Source organism: Eriocheir sinensis, chromosome 35 (genome assembly GCF_024679095.1).
Source record: "Eriocheir sinensis breed Jianghai 21 chromosome 35, ASM2467909v1, whole genome shotgun sequence".
Taxonomy (NCBI): Eukaryota; Metazoa; Arthropoda; class Malacostraca; order Decapoda; family Varunidae; genus Eriocheir; species Eriocheir sinensis.
Window position 1 is genome coordinate 1,316,065 of NC_066543.1, and position 17,212 is coordinate 1,333,276.

The 17,212-nt window shown below is 46.4% G+C and overlaps 1 protein-coding gene and 1 long non-coding RNA gene across 3 annotated transcripts in view; one reads left to right on the top strand and one right to left on the bottom strand.

Annotated features, from left to right (window-relative positions):
* Positions 1–564, bottom strand: part of LOC127007237 (la-related protein 6-like) — a 2,410-nt gene extending 1,846 nt beyond the window's left edge. Inside the window, exon 1 of the mRNA XM_050877952.1 lies at positions 1–564. This exon is cut by the window's left edge and continues 1,846 nt beyond it. Within this exon, the coding sequence (XP_050733909.1) occupies positions 1–374 (374 nt within the window). The 5' untranslated portion in view covers positions 375–564.
* Positions 1–17,212, top strand: part of LOC127007240 (uncharacterized) — a 63,542-nt gene that overhangs the window by 22,467 nt on the left and 23,863 nt on the right. The window contains exons 2-3 of one of the 2 annotated variants that reach the window (XR_007760126.1): positions 4,453–4,531; positions 13,148–13,244. This is a non-coding gene — a long non-coding RNA (uncharacterized LOC127007240). The remainder of the gene's footprint in view (positions 1–4,452; positions 4,532–13,147; positions 13,245–17,212) is intronic. The other variant, XR_007760125.1, reaches the window with a different exon arrangement.

Genomic DNA, 17,212 nt, shown 5'->3' on the forward strand with positions numbered 1-17,212 from the left:
CCCTCCTCGCTGCCATCAGACACCACGCTGGAGGAGCGCTCCGAGCGGTGCTCCAGCTCCCCGCTGCTACCTTGGCTGCTCTCCCCTGAGTCACCCGTCTCGGGCCCGGAGTCTGCCTGGATGCCCTCCTCCATGCTGACCACGCTGTCGTCGGAGTCCTGACGCTCCAGCTTGGCGGCCAGCTCGGGGGGCATGCAGGTCTGGGGAGGCAGGCGAGTGTGCTGCCCCGCCGTCCCCGCCTTCAGGCTGCCCTCCACGGTGACCGTCTCGGTAGACGCCTCGCTGTCGCTGGTGACCACCTCGTCGTCAGTGGTGGCGACAGGTGGCACCGGCTGTGGCACCATCGCCGGGCACTCCTCGATTACCGCCGCCATGTGGTCGCGGAGGGTATCACAAAACGAGTATAACACTGCTGCTAGCCAGTACAGTGGGTCTCAGTGAGGACTCGCCAGGGCCTATAGACGCTGAGTCTAGAAAACCCTGTTCACTTCCGACCGCGTGTTGACACTGCCGTGGCGGTGGTGTGGCAGCTGTGGCGCGGCTCGCTCTACTGCCGCCCTCGCCGCCACGCCTGCTATATACTTTCACCCGTGACGTCAGGCGGGGGGCGGGGCCTGCCGCTGACGCAACCTCGCTCATCCACTATTTGTGTATCTGTCTTCTCGTTTCTAGACCTGGGAACACCACCTGCCCTGTACCGCGCAGATTCAGGCGTGTCTGGGGAGGGGCACGGGGCGGGGGGGGTAAGGATAGTTGACTCAGGTGGGGACCAAGGGCACGCAGCTTCTCCTCGCGCGGCTTGGGGGGGGGGGGGAGGAGGGGGCACAGGAACCTTTCCCCATGATCTGTCACGCCATGCTTACACATAGGCCGCTCAGGTGTGTGTGTGTGTGTGTGTGTGTGTGTGTGTGTGTGTGTGAATCATTCAATCAATCAGTCAATCTCTCTCTCTCTCTCTCTCTCTCTCTCTCTCTCTCTCTCTCTCTCTCTCTCTCTCTCTCTCTCTCTCTGCCACATGACATTTGTATACGTACGCAGCTTCGCATTCACGGACGCATAACTCGTCGGCATTTAGTCTCCGTCGATCAGAGCGGCGAGGGATTATTTTTGCTCCTCCAGCCGATGCAGAAGACGTGTACGCATCAGGTGTTCTTATTGTCTCCGTGCGAGCTATTACCCGTTTTACATTTCTACACACACACACACACACACACACACACACACACACACAGGCACGCTTGACCTCATCATACATAATCTTAAACCTACCACGCAACATTTTTTTTCACCTCGAAGGAAGAAGAAGAAGAGCAAAGGAATTCTCGCACGGGGCTCACCTTGGGACGCTAATTGGCAAGAACACGAAGCACTAGGAGAGAGGGAGGGAGTGCGCAGGTATGAGGAGAGGTGAGAGGGGACGCGTGCGGGGAAGGGGGAGGGAGAGAGGGAGAGGAAGCAAGGAGGGGAGAGAGAGAGAGAGGAGGGAGTTCAAGTCATAAGATCAAGGGGGGAGGAAGGGGAGGGAAAGAAGAGAGGAGTATACGTAGTAGTTTGAAAAGACAGGAGGAGGAGGAGGAGAAGGAGGAATGAGTTAGTGAATGAAGAAGTAAGTAGAGAAAAGAGAAGGGTAACGAGGTAACCAGAGAGAGAGAGAGAGAGAGAGAGAGAGAGAGAGAGAGAGCAAATGCAAGGACAGCTATACGAGAAAGCTTAGAAAAGATAGACAATTAGAACTAAAATCCAAGACACGAAAGATTTAGAAGAGGACAAAAAAGGAAGCACAAGGAGAAAAAAAAAGTTACAAAACCGGACAATGTTGCGGCGGGGGGGGCGGGGGAGGGAGGGGGGGGGCGGCAAACCTTCAGTCTGTTACTTATGGGATTATTGGATAACTACACAACAGCCTCGAGGCACTGGTGGGTGGTGACTGTTTAAGGTGTGACATGGAGGAGGACGAGGGGGGAAGAGGGAGGGAGGGAGGGAAAGGGGGGGGGGGAGAGGACACTAGCGGGGCTTCACACGAACTGGGACAAATGTGATAAGGTTTTCCGCTGAGTTGCTCGTGTCGGGGGGGTAGGGGCGCATGGGGAGGGGGGAAAGTTCTCAGAAGGGGAGGAGAAAGGGTAGAGGGAGGAAGGAAGGGGAAGGTAGCTGGTTAAGTGTAAGAGAGGGGGAGGTAGGAAGGAGGGATTTGGAGGGGAAGGGGTGGGGAAGTGTGAGAGTGGACTGGAAGGTGTCTGGGGAAGCGTAGGGGAGTGTGTGGAGGGGATGAAGAGGGAAGGAAAGGGGAAGGTGGGGAAGGAAGTTCTAGAATGTTTAGGGGAGAAAAGGTGTGTGTGAAGGGGGGTGTCTGAAAAAAGGGGAGGTGAGGGGGAAAGATGTAGGGTGGTCATGGAGTGATATGGGGAGAAGGGGGGAAGGAAAGGAAGGGATGATGGAGTGAGAGGGGGAGGGGATGTGGGATGATTCAGGGGCAGAGAGGGAGAGAAAGGAAGGAAAAGGGGGAGATGAATGGGGTTGGGGAAGAACGGGAAGGAAGGGAGAGAAGGAAAGTAAAGGGGGGGAGATGAATGGGGATGGAAGGTGTTGGAGAAGGGTGAGGGATGGGGAGGAAGGGAGAGAAAGGAAGGAAGGGGGGATGATGATGAAGGGAGAGTAGTGAAGAAGAGGGGGTGGTGGAAGGTGGGGGGGGGGTTGTGGGGGTCTGGGAAGGAAGGTAGAGAAGGGAAGGAAAGGGGAAGATGAGGGAGTGTGCCGGCGTAAGAAGAGGGGGTGGGGGTGCTGGGGGGGTGAGGAGGGGGGTGACAGGTAAGAGGGTAAGTCAGGTGAGGCTATTGAACTTACCTGGGGGAGGGGTGTTTGCGGGGGGGGGGAGAAGAATACGTACAGGTGTTTGTTCGGGTGATGATGACGATGATGATGGCTTGGTTCTTTAGTTGTTTTTGTTGTTTTTATTTTTTTGCATTCTAATAACATCATCATTACCATCATTATTATCCTCCTCCTCCTCTTCCTCATCTTCATCTTCCTCATCCTCATTCTCCTCATCGTTACCTTTCCTTCATTCATCAAAGTCACACAGGTAAACACACACGCACTCACAAGACGACCAGTATCTATCAGGCAACTCATCATTTGCCCCTTATCGTCTGTTTGTGTGTGTGTGTGTGTGTGTGTGTGTGTGTGTGTGTGTGTGTGTGTGTGTGTGTGTGTCCGTCCGTCCGTCCGTGAAAACCAGCCCACGGAGGGGTGGTCGAATAGATGGATGGATGGATGGAATGAATGAATGAATGAATAAAGGAAGGAAGGATGTATGTATGTATATAAGCCCTTGTACTCTTCACTCCTGTATCTTTCCCCTGAAGATGTAAATACACGAAAGCGCTCGGGATTCTCGTGTTTCCTTGACTTCCTCAGTGGTCACCAGCAAATATGTATGTATGTGTGTATGGATGGATGGATGGATGGATGGATGGATGGAAGGAAGGACGCAAACACACAGCACGGGTCGAAGCGTACAGCCTTTTTCTCTGTATTTCCGCGGTTGGCAAGCGTTCCTCCTCGTGGTGAATATTTAGCCGCCGCAAGGGTATATCAACAAACTCCGCAGTATTTATAAAGAGCTCATAAATTTTCTCCAGACATTGGTTTCCTTTCTCTGCCTCCCTTCCCTCCTCCCCTCACCCCTCCCCTCTTTGCTGACGCTCGTGGTAGCAGCGTGCGAGTTGGACTGACGCATTTAAAGTCTATAAAAACACGAAACCTCACATTGAGGGACTTTCTATAATTGCCGTCCACGTTGGTCTGACATTTATAAACAAAGACTTCCCGTGATATGAGGTTGGACCGACGCGATTAGACTATATATCAGAAAGACCGTGCGGTTGACTCCTAGGATCCTAAACTGACATAATCCTAAAATACTTTCGTTAATAATTATTTAGATTGATAACACGACCCTAATCTGAGTTGTCATTTTTAAAACACATTTCAGCTTTTCATTCAAACTTCCTTACAGTTATGAAGAGGCTGCCTTTAATTAGGACCCTATACAGATCAATCATTTCTAAACACACACACACACACACACACACACACACACACACACACACACACACACACACACACACACACACGTCCTCCTTTTTACCTCCTCACAGGCTTAGCTGCACTATTTCTTAAACAACTCGTACGTAACGGTTGATCATACGCGTTACTTTCTTCCCCCCTCTCCCCCCTTCCCCCCCCTCCCCACGCACACAGTTACCAGTCACAAGCGTCGGTGGCGGAGTAAGAAAGTGGTGGTGTTGGCCGACCGTGACTGACGTTAGAAAAGCTGTATAACTAAGGACAGGGTTGAGTGACCGCTTTCTCCGTCAATGTATATGTATGTATAGTTCTTCTTCTCTCCAATATTTGTCTGTAAACACCAACTCATTTCCTCCTACGCAGAACTATACGAGAGAAAGTTCTGGAGTTGGAAAGTGCTCAGCTACGACTTACTAGCCACTAACTTGGCAGTGATATAAACGTAAGTGACCTCATTTTTCAGTTTACTCAACGCATAAATTAACACCATCCATTCTTTCATTCTAAACAAACAAACTCCACGCACTCACGAGGCGACCAGTATCTATCAGGCAACTCATCCTTCTCTCCTTATTATTTGTCTGTGTGTGTGTGTGTGTGTGTGTGTGTGTGTGTGTAAAAGTGCGTGGCATCGTTCCAACAAAATCGAATACTTAGCTAGCGCGTTTTAACTCATTCGTGTGTGTGTGTGTGTGTGTGTGTGTGTGTAGAGTATGTAGAGTATGTAGGGTACGCCCACGCCCGTATCTGTGTACTCTTGTCTTATCATGTGTCGTACGATCACACCAACGATAGGGAAGAGTCCGTACGCGCGAAAAAAAAGGACATAGGAGAGGGGGGGAGGAGGGGCGGGTGTCATTCCTGGGTGATTGTTGCTGTCTTTGTTTTTAGCTATTATTGTTCTTATTCTTCTTTTCAATAGTGATTTGCTTCAACATCAGAAACAACAACAACATCAGCAACAACAACAACTACAACTACTACTACTACTACTACTACTACTACTACTACTACTACTATCATCATCACCATCATCATCAATCAGTAATCGTGGCTTGAATATTGACAAGAGAAGGTTACGGTTGATCAAATAAAACAAAAGAAAAAAAACTAGTGCGGAATTCCCTTCTCTCACTGTCCCCAAAGACCCAACAGATGACAGCAAGCTTCAGGGAACGTTGCATAGAGAACTAGGTCCGTTTTATGAGACGGTTTTGGCTCTCGCTCTCACATTAATGGTGCTGAAGCCTCGTCAAACTATCACTAGGCTCATACAACTACTCATAAAAATAACCTCAACAAAAGCCTTATCCAATGTGTGTGTGTGTGTGTGTGTGTAAGCTCCGGAATGGTTAAAAATTTGGACCCAGTGGTTAAGAGATGACGTATTCTGAAATGTGGATTGATGGCACCTAAGAGTTTCGGAACACGTACTCGTTTTGTTTTATGGGTTTATGGGTAAAGAGAGGAAGAGAGTGAAGAAGGGACTGCTTAGGGATGTGGAGAAATAAAAAAAAAGAATATCGAGAAGAAAGGATGATGCCGTGGAAAGGGGAAAGGGGGTATTTGGAGGGGTGCGAACTGATCACTTATGTAAGTTACCGAAGGCTTGACTTTGATAGATAATGATGTGAGTCGATGAGGTAATTAGTATGTAAGTTACTGAATGCTTGACTTTGATGGGTGATGATGTGAGTTGATGAGGTAATGAGGCAATGAGTAAGTAATTAGAGAAGGAAAGATAGGCAGAAAGGAAGGTTAGATGGATGGATGGAAGGAAGGTAGAGAGAGAAAAAGAAAAAAAGAAAGAAAGGAGGGAAGGAAGGAAAGAAGAAAGAAAGAAAGAAAGAAAGAAAGGAAAGATGGAAGGAAGGAAGGAAGGATTGATGGATGGATGGAAGGAAGAAAGAATGAGAGAAGGAAATGAAAAAAGAAGGAAGAAAGAAAGAAAGAAAGAAAGAAGGCAGGAAGGAAGGAAGGAAAAAAGAAGAAGAAAAGGAACGAAGGAGCGAAGGAAGGAAGGATGGAAGGCAGGAAAGACGAAAGGAAGGAAAGAAGAAAGGAAGGAAATACGGAAGGAAGGCAGGAGAGAAGGAAGGAAAAAAAAGGAAAGAAAGGGGGAAAGGATAGATGGATGAAAAGAAGATGGAGAGGAAGGGTTGAAGGAAATGAAAGAAAATAAAGAAAACGGGAAATACACAATCGGCGTTAATGGAAAGTAGAAAATACGTGAAAAGAAAAAAAAAAGAAATACACGAGCGAGAAGACGAAACAAGAAAATGATAATGATGGTGATGATGATGATATTGATGATGACTATGATAATGAAATTGAGAAAGAAAAAAAAAAGGGTACGAGAAAGGTTGATTACTAGATGATCGATGACGCGAGAAAAAAAATAATAAGAGTAAATCAAGAAAATATTATTAAAGAGATAAAAGTAAATAATTATAGACTGAGAGTGAAAGTCCCAAGTTAGGCGTGGCCGTTGTCCTTACCTGTTCGTTGGCTTCCCTACCTGATTCCCTTGTCCAATTAGTGTCATAAGTCTCTCTCTCTCTCTCTCTCTCTCTCTCTCTCTCTCTCTCTCTCTCTCTCTCTCTCTCTCTCAGACTGATTCCACTTCCTCTTTCTCCTGGTTTCTCCTCCTCCTCCTCCTCCTCCTCCTCCTCCTCCTCCTCCTCCTCCTCCTCTAATCAGCTGACACTGAAAGGTCGAGCTCTCAAGGTCTTTCGTGTATGTCTACCTGCTCCCTCGCCTTGCTCACACACACACACACACACACACACACACACACACACACACACACTCACCCACTTACACATCATTACGATTTATTCTCTCTCTCTCTCTCTCTCTCTCTCTCTCTCTCTCTCGTTTGTCAAGTCCAGGGTTGGCTTCCCCGGGTGACCTTCCGCTATCTACTTCCTTTAAGAAAGCCGGGGGAGAGAGAGCGAGAGAGAGAGAGAGATTGAACGAAATTGAATGTAATGTTTGCAGGCAGGTGTGTGTGTGTGTGTGTGTGTGTGTGTGTGTGTGTGTCAGGGGTGATCGGCGGTCAGATGGCGTGATTGATATGATAAGACAGTGATTAAGTCAGTGGCCGCCATCAAACACTTAGGACACACACACACACACACACACACACACACACACACACACACACACACACACACACACACACACACACACACACACACACCCACACACACACACACACACACACACACACACACACACACACACACATTCCACCACACACACGCCCCCCCCTCCTCCCACCCACCCGCACACATTAGCCTCCCCCCACGCCCCCCAACACACTTAAAGATTTTTATGTTTATATAATATTTGCAATCAGAAATTTTTGTGTCAGAGAGATAGTCATGCAAATTTAATAAGTTTACTAGAGCCGCCGGGTGAGCAGACTGATAGGCTAAAAATAAAATAAAAAAAGACTAACCGACAGACAAACCAGAAATAGCCACTGTAGCTGGTGAAAAGAAAACGATATTGCAACACTCCTCCTCAAGCCTTAGTGCATAGTGGAGAAAATGGGAAAACGAAAATAAAGAAAATGGGGCTGAATCCAAGGGCTGCTGGACATGCGGACAGACACACACAGACAGACAGGAACATCCATATGACCATCAAATTTTTCATCCGTCCGAGGTAAAACTGTCTTGGATGATGAGTCACGTACACCTGAGAGAGTAAAACCAGCACTCACTACACGGCTTGTAATTAGTAGGTGGATCTGTACAAGCAGACAGACAGACAGGTAAACAGACTTGAAATGGCGAAATGATGGATAGTCAGGCAGATAGAGATAGACAGGTAGGTAGATAGATAGAAAATAGATAGGGAAATTGATAGATAGATAGACTGAGAGAGAGAGAGAGAGAGAGAGAGAGAGAGAGAGAGAGAGAGAGAGAGAGAGAGAGAGAGAGAGAGAAAGTCGAGGCCACACCTGCTGAACACTCCACAGCCAGGTAACGAGTGACCTTACCTTTGGCAATGTCTTTTACTTCCTTCCATCCTCTCCCTCTCATCCCCCCCCTCTCTCTCTCCTCTTCCTCCACTTCTTCCTTCTCCACCTCCTCCACTTCCCTTGCATCTTACCTCCAAAGCTTCCTCCATCTCTTCCCCCCCCCCCTCCCGTTTCTATTTCTCTCCCTTCCTCTCTGTCTTCTACCTTCCTCTGCCTTCTTCCTCCCTCTCCATTCCTCCTTATTTCCCTTCTCCCTTCCTCCCTCTCCTCCGTTTTCCTCCATCACCTTTCTTCTTTCCTCTCTTCTTTCTTCTCCTTTCCTCTCCCTTTTTTTCTTTTCTTTTCCTGCTTTTTCTTTTCTTCCTTTTTTTTTCCTCCCTCCATTCATCTCTTTCCTTCTCTCCTCCTCCCCTTAATCGTCACTCTCCTTAGCGTTTCTAGACACCATGAAAGTGAAAGAGAAGGAGAGAGAGAAACAATAACAATAATAAAGTAAAGGTTAGACACTCCTTGTTGACGTTTATGTTGTGTCCTTCAGTAAGATCACGGTGACGGTCTCTCTCTCTCTCTCTCTCTCTCTCTCTCTCTCTCTCTCTCTCTCTCTCTCTCTCTCTCTCTCTCTCTCTCTCTCTCTCTCTCTCTCTCTCTCTCTCTCTCTCTCTCTCTCTCTCTCTCTCTTTTTTTTGTGTGTGTGTGTGTGTGTGTGTGTGTGTGTGTGTGTGTGTGTGTGTGTGTGTGTGTGTGAACTTGTCGTTGTGGTGATGATAATAATGATGATAGTGATGATGATATTGTCTTTATTGTTTGTTGTTTTTATTGCTATTTTTTATAGTGGTGATGGTGTGGGTGATTGTGTACTACCAGCAGCAACAAGCAATGCCTCATCTGCCGCAATTTGTCACGCATTGTTGTAGTGGTTATGGCGTTGGTTATTGTTTCTTAGCGATGAGAGCAACGACTACTGCTTGTGCTGCGTTCCTTGTTAGTCAGTCCGGGGCGTGGGGGGGTAGGGGGAGTGGGAGGGGGCGAGTCAGCGTTCCTTGTTAGTCAGTCCGGGGTTTGGGGTGGAGGGAAGGGGCCGAGTCAGCGTTCCTTGTTAGTCAGTCCGGGGTTTGGGGTGGAGGGAAGGGGCCGAGTCAGCGTTCCTTGTTAGTCAGTCCGAGGTTTGGGGTGGAGGGAAGGGGGCGAGTCAGCGTTCCTTGTTAGTCTGTCCGGGGTTTGGGGTGGAGGGAAGGGGGCGAGTCAGCGTTCCTTGTTAGTCAGTCCGGGGTTTGGGGTGGAGGGACGGGGGCGAGTCAGCGTTCCTTGTTAGTCAGTCTGGGTTTGGGGTGGAGGGAAGGGGGCGAGTCAGCGTTCCTTGTTAGTCTGTCCGGGGTTTGGGGTGGAGGAAGGGGCCGAGTCAGCGTGCCTTGTTAGTCTCTCCGGGGTTTGGGGTGGAGGGACGGGGCCGAGTCAGCGTTCATTGTTAGTCAGTCCGGGGTTTGGGGTGGAGGGAAGGGGCCGAGTCAGCGTTCCTTGTTAGTCAGTCCGGGGTTTGGGGTGGAGGGGAAGGGGGCGAGTCAGCGTTCCTTGTTAGTCAGTCCGGGGTTTGGGGTGGAGGGAAGGGGGCGAGCCAGCGTTCCTTGTTAGTCAGTCCGGGGTTTGGGGTGTACTGAAGGGGGCGAGACAGCGTTCCTTGTTAGTCTGTCCGGGGTTTGGGGTGGAGGGAAGGGGGCGAATCAGCGTTCATTGTTAGTCAGTCCGGGGTTTGGGGTGGAGGGAAGGGGGCGAGCCAGCGTTCTTTGTTAGTCAGTCCAGGGGTTTGGGGTGGAGGAAGGGCCGAGTCAGCGTTCCTTGTTATACAGTCCGGGGTTTGGGGTGGAGGGAAGGGGGCGGGCGAGTCACCGTTCCTTGTTAGTCAGTCCGGGGTTTGGGGTGGAGGGAAGGGGGCGAGTCACCGTTCCTTGTTAGTCAGTCCGGGGTTTGGGGTGGAGGGAAGGGGGCGAGCCAGCGTGCCTTGTCAGTCAGTCTGGGTTTGGGGTGGAGGGAAGGGGGCGAGCCAGCGTTCCTTGTTAGTCAGTCCGGGGTTTGGGGTGGAGGGAAGGGGGCGAGTCAGCGTTCCTTGTTAGTCAGTCCGGGGTTTGGGGTGGAGGGAAGGGGGCGAGCCAGCGTTCCTTGTTAGTCAGTCCGGGGTTTGGGGTGGAGGAAGGGGCGAATCAGCGTTCATTGTTAGTCAGTCCGGGGTTTGGGGTGGAGGGAAGGGGGCGAGTCAGCGTTCCTTGTTAGTCAGTCCGGGGTTTAGGGTGGAGGGAAGGGGCCGAGTCAGCGTTCCTTGTTAGTCAGTCCGGGGTTTGGGGTGGAGGGAAGGGGGCGAGTCACCGTTCCTTGTTAGTCAGTCCGGGGTTTGGGGTGGAGGGAAGGGGCCGAGTCAGCGTTCCTTGTTAGTCAGTCCGGGGTTTGGGGTGGAGGGAAGGGGGCGAGTCAGCGTTCCTTGTCAGTCAGTCCGGGGTTTGGGGTGGAGGGAAGGGGGCGAGCCAGCGTTCCTTGTCAGTCAGTCCGGGGTTTGGGGTGGAGGGAAGGGGGCGAGTCAGCGTTCCTTGTTAGTCAGTCCGGGGTTTGGGGTGGAGGGAAGGGGGCGAGTCAGCGTTCCTTGTCAGTCAGTCCGGGGTTTGGGGTGGAGGGAAGGGGGCGAGTCACCGTTCCTTGTTAGTCAGTCCGGGGTTTGGGGTGGAGGGAAGGGGGCGAGTCAGCGTTCCTTGTCAGTCAGTCCGGGGTTTGGGGTGGAGGGAAGGGGCCGAGCCAGCGTTCCTTGTTAGTCTGTCCGGGGTTTGGGGTGGAGGGAAGGGGGCGAGTCAGAGAAGAGAACGGAGCTTTTCCAAACGTGTGACTCGGGAGAAGAGTCATACGAGCGCGCGGCGTAGAGTGTGGAGGAGAGAAAATGAGACAAAGTAACGTTTATGGTGTTAGGAATATCTTGCGGGAAGTGAGGAGTGGCCCAGAAAATGACACTTGGACCAATAGTGTGCTTTAAGTCCAAATGTAAGTGCTCAGATTATGATATGGAATGTAATATAAATAAATGTTATATGTCCAGTGAGGTGCTCAGATATGATGTGGAATGTAATATAAATAAATGTTATATGTCCAGTGAGGTGCTCAAATCTGATAGGAAATATAATATAAATAAATGTAATATGTCCAGTGAGGTGCTCAGATATGATATGAAATGTTATATAAATAAATGTAATATGTCCAGTGAGGTGCTCAAATCTGATAGGAAATGTTATATAAGTAAATGTAATATGTCCAGTGAGGTGCTCAAATCTGATAGGAAATGTTATATAAGTAAATGTAATATGTCCAGTGAGGTGCTCAAATCTGATAGGAAATGTTATATAAGTTAATGTAATATGTCCAGTGAGGTGCTCAAATCTGATAAGAAATGTAATATAAGTAAATGTAATATGTCCAGTGAGGTGCTCAAATCTGATAGGAAATGTAATATAAATGTAATATGTCCAGTGAGGTGCTCAAATCTGATAGGAAATGTAATATAAATGGAATATGTCCAGTGAGGTGCTCAAATCTGATAGGAAATGTAATATAAATGGAATATGTCCAGTGAGGTGCTCAAATCTGATAGGAAATGAAATATAAGTAAATGTAATATGTCCAGTGAGGTGCTCAAATCTGATAAGAAATGTAATATAAGTAAATGTAATATGTCCAGTGAGGTGCTCAAATCTGATAAGAAATGTAATATAAGTAAATGTAATATGTCCAGTGAGGTGCTCAAATCTGATAGGAAATGTAATATAAATGTAATATGTCCAGTGAGGTGCTCAAATCTGATAGGAAATGTAATATAAATGTAATATGTCCAGTGAGGTGCTCAAATCTGATAGGAAATGTTATATAAGTTAATGTAATATGTCCAGTGAGGTGCTCAAATCTGATAGGAAATGTTATATAAGTTAATGGAATATGTCCAGTGAGGTGCTCAAATCTGATAGGAAATGTTATATAAATGTAATATGTCCAGTGAGGTGCTCAAATCTGATAGGAAATGTAATATAAATGTAATATGTCCAGTGAGGTGCTCAAATCTGATAGGAAATGTTATATAAATGTAATATGTCCAGTGAGGTGCTCAAATCTGATAGGAAATGTTATATAAGTTAATGTAATATGTCCAGTGAGGTGCTCAAATCTGATAGGAAATGTTATATAAATCTAGTGAGGTGCTCATAAGCGACCTCTACACAATCAAAAGTATTCTCCCGCAATATGCACTCCCCCTTCACAGCTTAATACCATCGCACAATAACTCATCTGTCCCAGGAAAGTTCTTGTAATGGCAGCACAGCGGTAGACACAAATATGGCATGTAGAGCAACCCCCAGCGGTCGCCTCTGTTACCATTGCAAAGAAAAGGCTTCCGTGGATGAAGGAGTGGTGTAAGAAGACATAAGTTTTGCAAAGAATCCTTATGAAAACAATGGATAGCATGCTTATAGTTACACCAGTGCTTCTGAGGATGAAAGACTGGTGCAAGAAGAGACATTAGTATAGGAAAGATAAATTGTTGAGAGGTTTGAGTCACTAAAACACATGAATTATTTTTGAGGGTGGAGAGTGCAATGGTGTTGGTATACAAGAAAAGACATTGGTATATATAGCAAAGAGAAAGTGTTGAAAGATACGAGACTGAACGCCATGATTACAGTCTATGACTCTATATATGTGAATTGACAGTGGTGTTAGTGGTGTATGATATAGTGGTTATGGTGGTGGTTTTGGTAAACAAGAAAACACATAAGTGCAGGATAGAAAATTTATTGCAAGATTAGAGTCACTGAACCCCTTATCAATAGGCTATATATATGAATGAACAGCGCATTAGTGTAGCGGCGTATGATATAGTGGTCAATGTGTTGGTGTTGGTAAAGAAGAAAAGTCATGAGGCAGCATAAATCACTTGTGGAGATATGAATCACTGAGCCACATGATTGCTGGCTATATTTATGAATGGACAGCGCAGCCTTCAGCGATTTCCCCAAGGTAGTAATTCCCGTCATTTCCCAACAGCTCAGCGTCACGGGGAAGGAAGATCTGCACGTCAGCCGTTATCAGGGCTGACGCTCCTCGGACACCGGCTGAGATAACACAACTTCCCACAGTGCTGGTAAGACCATTGTAATGCTTCATGCCAGGAAGCGTCGCTCATCGTCCTCAGGCTCCCATAACAAGTATTTCAAAAAGCCAAAAAGGAAACATTACACTCACTCACGCCATTCAATAACCACAGATTACGATGTTAACCATATTATATTACGTCATTCTTCAATACTTTCCTTTTTAACCACTCCTTACTAATATCGATCGTGTGTGTGTGTGTGTGTGTGTGTGTGTGTGTGTGTGGGGGGGGGGGGGGGCATATACGTGGGAAGGTCTTATCATCGGGAAATCCGGGAGATTGTATGGGAACAGTAGCAATGTGTGTGTGTGTGTGTGTGTGTGTGTGTGTGTGTGTGTGTGTGTGTGTGTGCGTGTGTGTGTTCACATTTATTTATCTATCCTCTATCCTTATTTTTATCCACCTATCTATCCATTTTTTTATCTCTATATATCTATCTATGGCGGATGTCTATCTTTGTATATCTATCTATTCTCTATCCTTCTCTTTAACTATTTATCTATCTGTATCTGTTGTTTATGTTCATCTTTATATCTATCTGTCCATCCTCTATCCTTCACTATCTATCTATCTATCTATCTATCTTATCTCTCATCGGCGTGACATGACCTTGGGTGAGTAATTATCTCAACTCTTTCCTCCCTGCCTTGTCGCAACGGTTATCCCAACACGACGTTAGGTAACAATCTCTCTCTCTCTCTCTCTCTCTCTCTCTCTCTCTCTCTCTCTCTCTCTCTCTCTCTCTCTCTCTCTCTCTCTCTCTCTCTCTCTCTCTCTCTCTTTTGTGCATGGTATCTAGGACAGGGCGATTGATCGGTGCTGTGGAAAAATGTGTGTGTGTGTGTGTGTGTGTGTGTGTGTGTGTGTGTGTGTGTGTTCAGGGGATAGAGTAATTGATAAAGAATTGATTACTAAGTTTATCGTTATATAAGCTAGTAGATGACCATAAATCTCTCTCTCTATCTATCTGTAAAAAAAATATATTCAGAGAGAGAGAGAGAGAGAGAGAGAGAGAGAGAGAGAGAGAGAGAGAGCATTATATAGTCCATGTGTCTGTGGGAAACCTTACACAGCAGATATTTCCTAATCCTCTTCCTCTTCCTTCTCCCCTCTTCCCCTTTATCCTCCCCACTCTGCTCCACTTCTGGCTCTGAGGGGGGGGAGAAGAATGCCGCATAAATAGGTCAGGGCTGGTACTTTTAATGTCTCCCTCCCTTCCTTACTTCCTTCCTTCCTTTCTTTCTTTCTTTCTTTCTTTCTTTCTTCCTTTCGTCCCCTTTTACTCCTCCTCTCTTCTGTCCCTCCTTCCACGTCTTTCCCTCCCCTTCCTTCCTACCTTCTGTCCCTTCTTTTTCCCCCCGTTCTCTTCTTCATTCCTTTTCTTCTTAGTTTTCTTCTTTACTTTCCTCCTTCTCCCTCTTGTCTTCCTTCTTTTTTTACATTTTTCCTCCCTCCTTATTTTTCCCTCCGCATCGCTTCTTCCAAATGTCCTTTCTTCTCTCTCCTTCCTTCTTTCCTTCTTTTCATTCTTACATCTTTCCTCCCTCCTTCCTTCCTTCCTTTCATTCTTACACTTTGTCCTCCCTCCTTCCTTCCTTCCCTTTATCATTCCTACGTCCCAATCTTCCTTCCTTCCTTCCCTCCCTTCATTCGTTCATTCCCCTCTTCCTTCCTTCCTTCCTTCCCTTCATCTTTCTTACATCCCACTTTTCCATCCTTCTTTTCCTTCCATCCTTACCGCCCTCCCTTTTCCTTCCTTCCCTTCTTCCCTTCTTCGTGTCTTTCCTTACATCCTTCCTTCCTTCCTTCCTTCCTTCCTTCCCGCCTCTCCTGCTCCCTTCTTTACATTAATTCTCACTCCTTCGTTTCGTCTCCCCTCCCTCCTTCCTTCCTTCCTTTCCTCCGTCCTTCCTTAATGCTTCCTTTAGCCCTTCCTTCTCCTCCCTTCCGTCCTTCATTCCCCCTCCGTCCTTCCTTCCGTCTTTCCTACTCGCTCTAATTCTCCTAAAAGCTTCAGTTTATCGTTCCTTCTTCTTCTTCTTCTTTTTCTTCTTCTCCTTCCTTTGTCTCCTCCCCTCTTTTCCTAGCTTCTGTTATTATTATTATTATTATTATTATTATTATTATTATTATTATTATTATTATTATTATTATTATTATTATTATTATTATTGATTCTACTTCTTTTCTACCCTTCCTCTACTTTTTATTCTTCCTTTCTTTTACCTTTTTTTTTCTTTTCCCTTCTCCTATTTTCTACTTTCCTCTTTCTTTCTTTTATTGTTGTTGTTGTTGTTGTTGTTGTTGTTGTTGTTGTTGTTGTTGTTGTTGTTTCTTCTTTCTATGCAAACGAGCTTACCATTTCCCTGAAGAAGTGTGTCAACCCCCTCCCTCCTTTCCTCTCCCTCACTCCCTCCCTCCCTCCTTCTCTCCCTCTCTCCCTCCCTCTTGACCTTGGCGTGCAGGGAGAGCGATAATGGGGGCATGGAATGGAGAAGGAGAGGGAGTGGGAGAGAGAGGGAGAGAGAGAGAGAGGGAGGGTGTGAGGGAGTTGACGGCCTCGCGTTGGGGCATTGAGGAGGACGGGAGAGAAGGAAGAGAGGAAGGGAGGGAGGGAGGAAAGGAGGGAGGAGGGAAGAAGGGAGGCAGGAAGGAAGAGGAGGAGGAAAGAAGAAAAAAAAAAAAAGAATCCAGTCCATTGATTGTTTAGCGTGTGTAACCAAGAGAGAGAGAGAGAGAGAGAGAGAGAGAGAGAGAGAGAGAGTCATTTCCAGTCAGCATTATTTTTATTCCCACGCCTTTATATTATTTCATTCTCTCTCTCTCTCTCTCTCTCTCTCTCTCTCTCTCTCTCTCTCTCTCTCTCTCTCTCTCTCTCTCTCTCTCATTCTTTGTACCTTTCTTTATTCTTTTCTTTCTTATTTTCATTTTTTTTTTACTTTCCTAACCTTGGATGGAGAAAACACACACACACACACACACACACACACACACACACACACACACACAGAGAGAGAGAGAGAGAGAGAGAGAGAGATGCGGGTAGAGTAGCCAAGATAAAAGATAAGCTCATGTGTATCAACTCCTCCTTGTACACACACACACACACACACACACACACACACACACACACACACACACACACACACACACACACACACACACACACTTTCACGCCATTGTTGTAAATCAGTCAAGATACATACCGTGACTTCTTGTACATAATCTTCTTCCTATTCTTCATCATCTTCGTCTTCTTTTTTTTCTTCTTCTTCTTCTTCTTCTGCTTCTGTTCTGCTTTTTCCTTTTCTTCTTCTTCTTCTTCTTTTTCTTCTTCTTTCTCTTCCTTTTTTGCTACTACTACTACTACTACTTCTACTACTACTACTACTACTACTACTACTGCTTGCACTACTACTACTACTACTACTACTACTACTACTACTACTATTTATAATAATAATAATAATAATAATAATAATAATAATAATAATAACAACAGTAATAATAATAATGATAATAATGATAATGGTAATTATATCATGACAGCTATTGCTATGTCCTGGTACTACTACTACTACTACTACTACTACTACTACTACTACTACTACACACACACACACACACACACACACACACACACACACACACACACACACACGCACACTCGGAGAGAGAGAGAGAGAGAGAGAGAGAGAGAGAGAGAGAGAGAGAGAGAGAGAGAGAGCGCATTATGTATGTTCATCAGCTGATTCGTGACGTCACGCAACGTAACCTCCACGTGTTCCCGCGTCACTTATTTTAAATTATACAACGACAACAACAATTATTACTACTACTACTACTACTACTACTACTACTACTACTACTAATAATAATAATAATAATAATAATAATAATAATAATAATACTTCTACTACTACTACTACTACTACTACTACTACTACTACTACTAC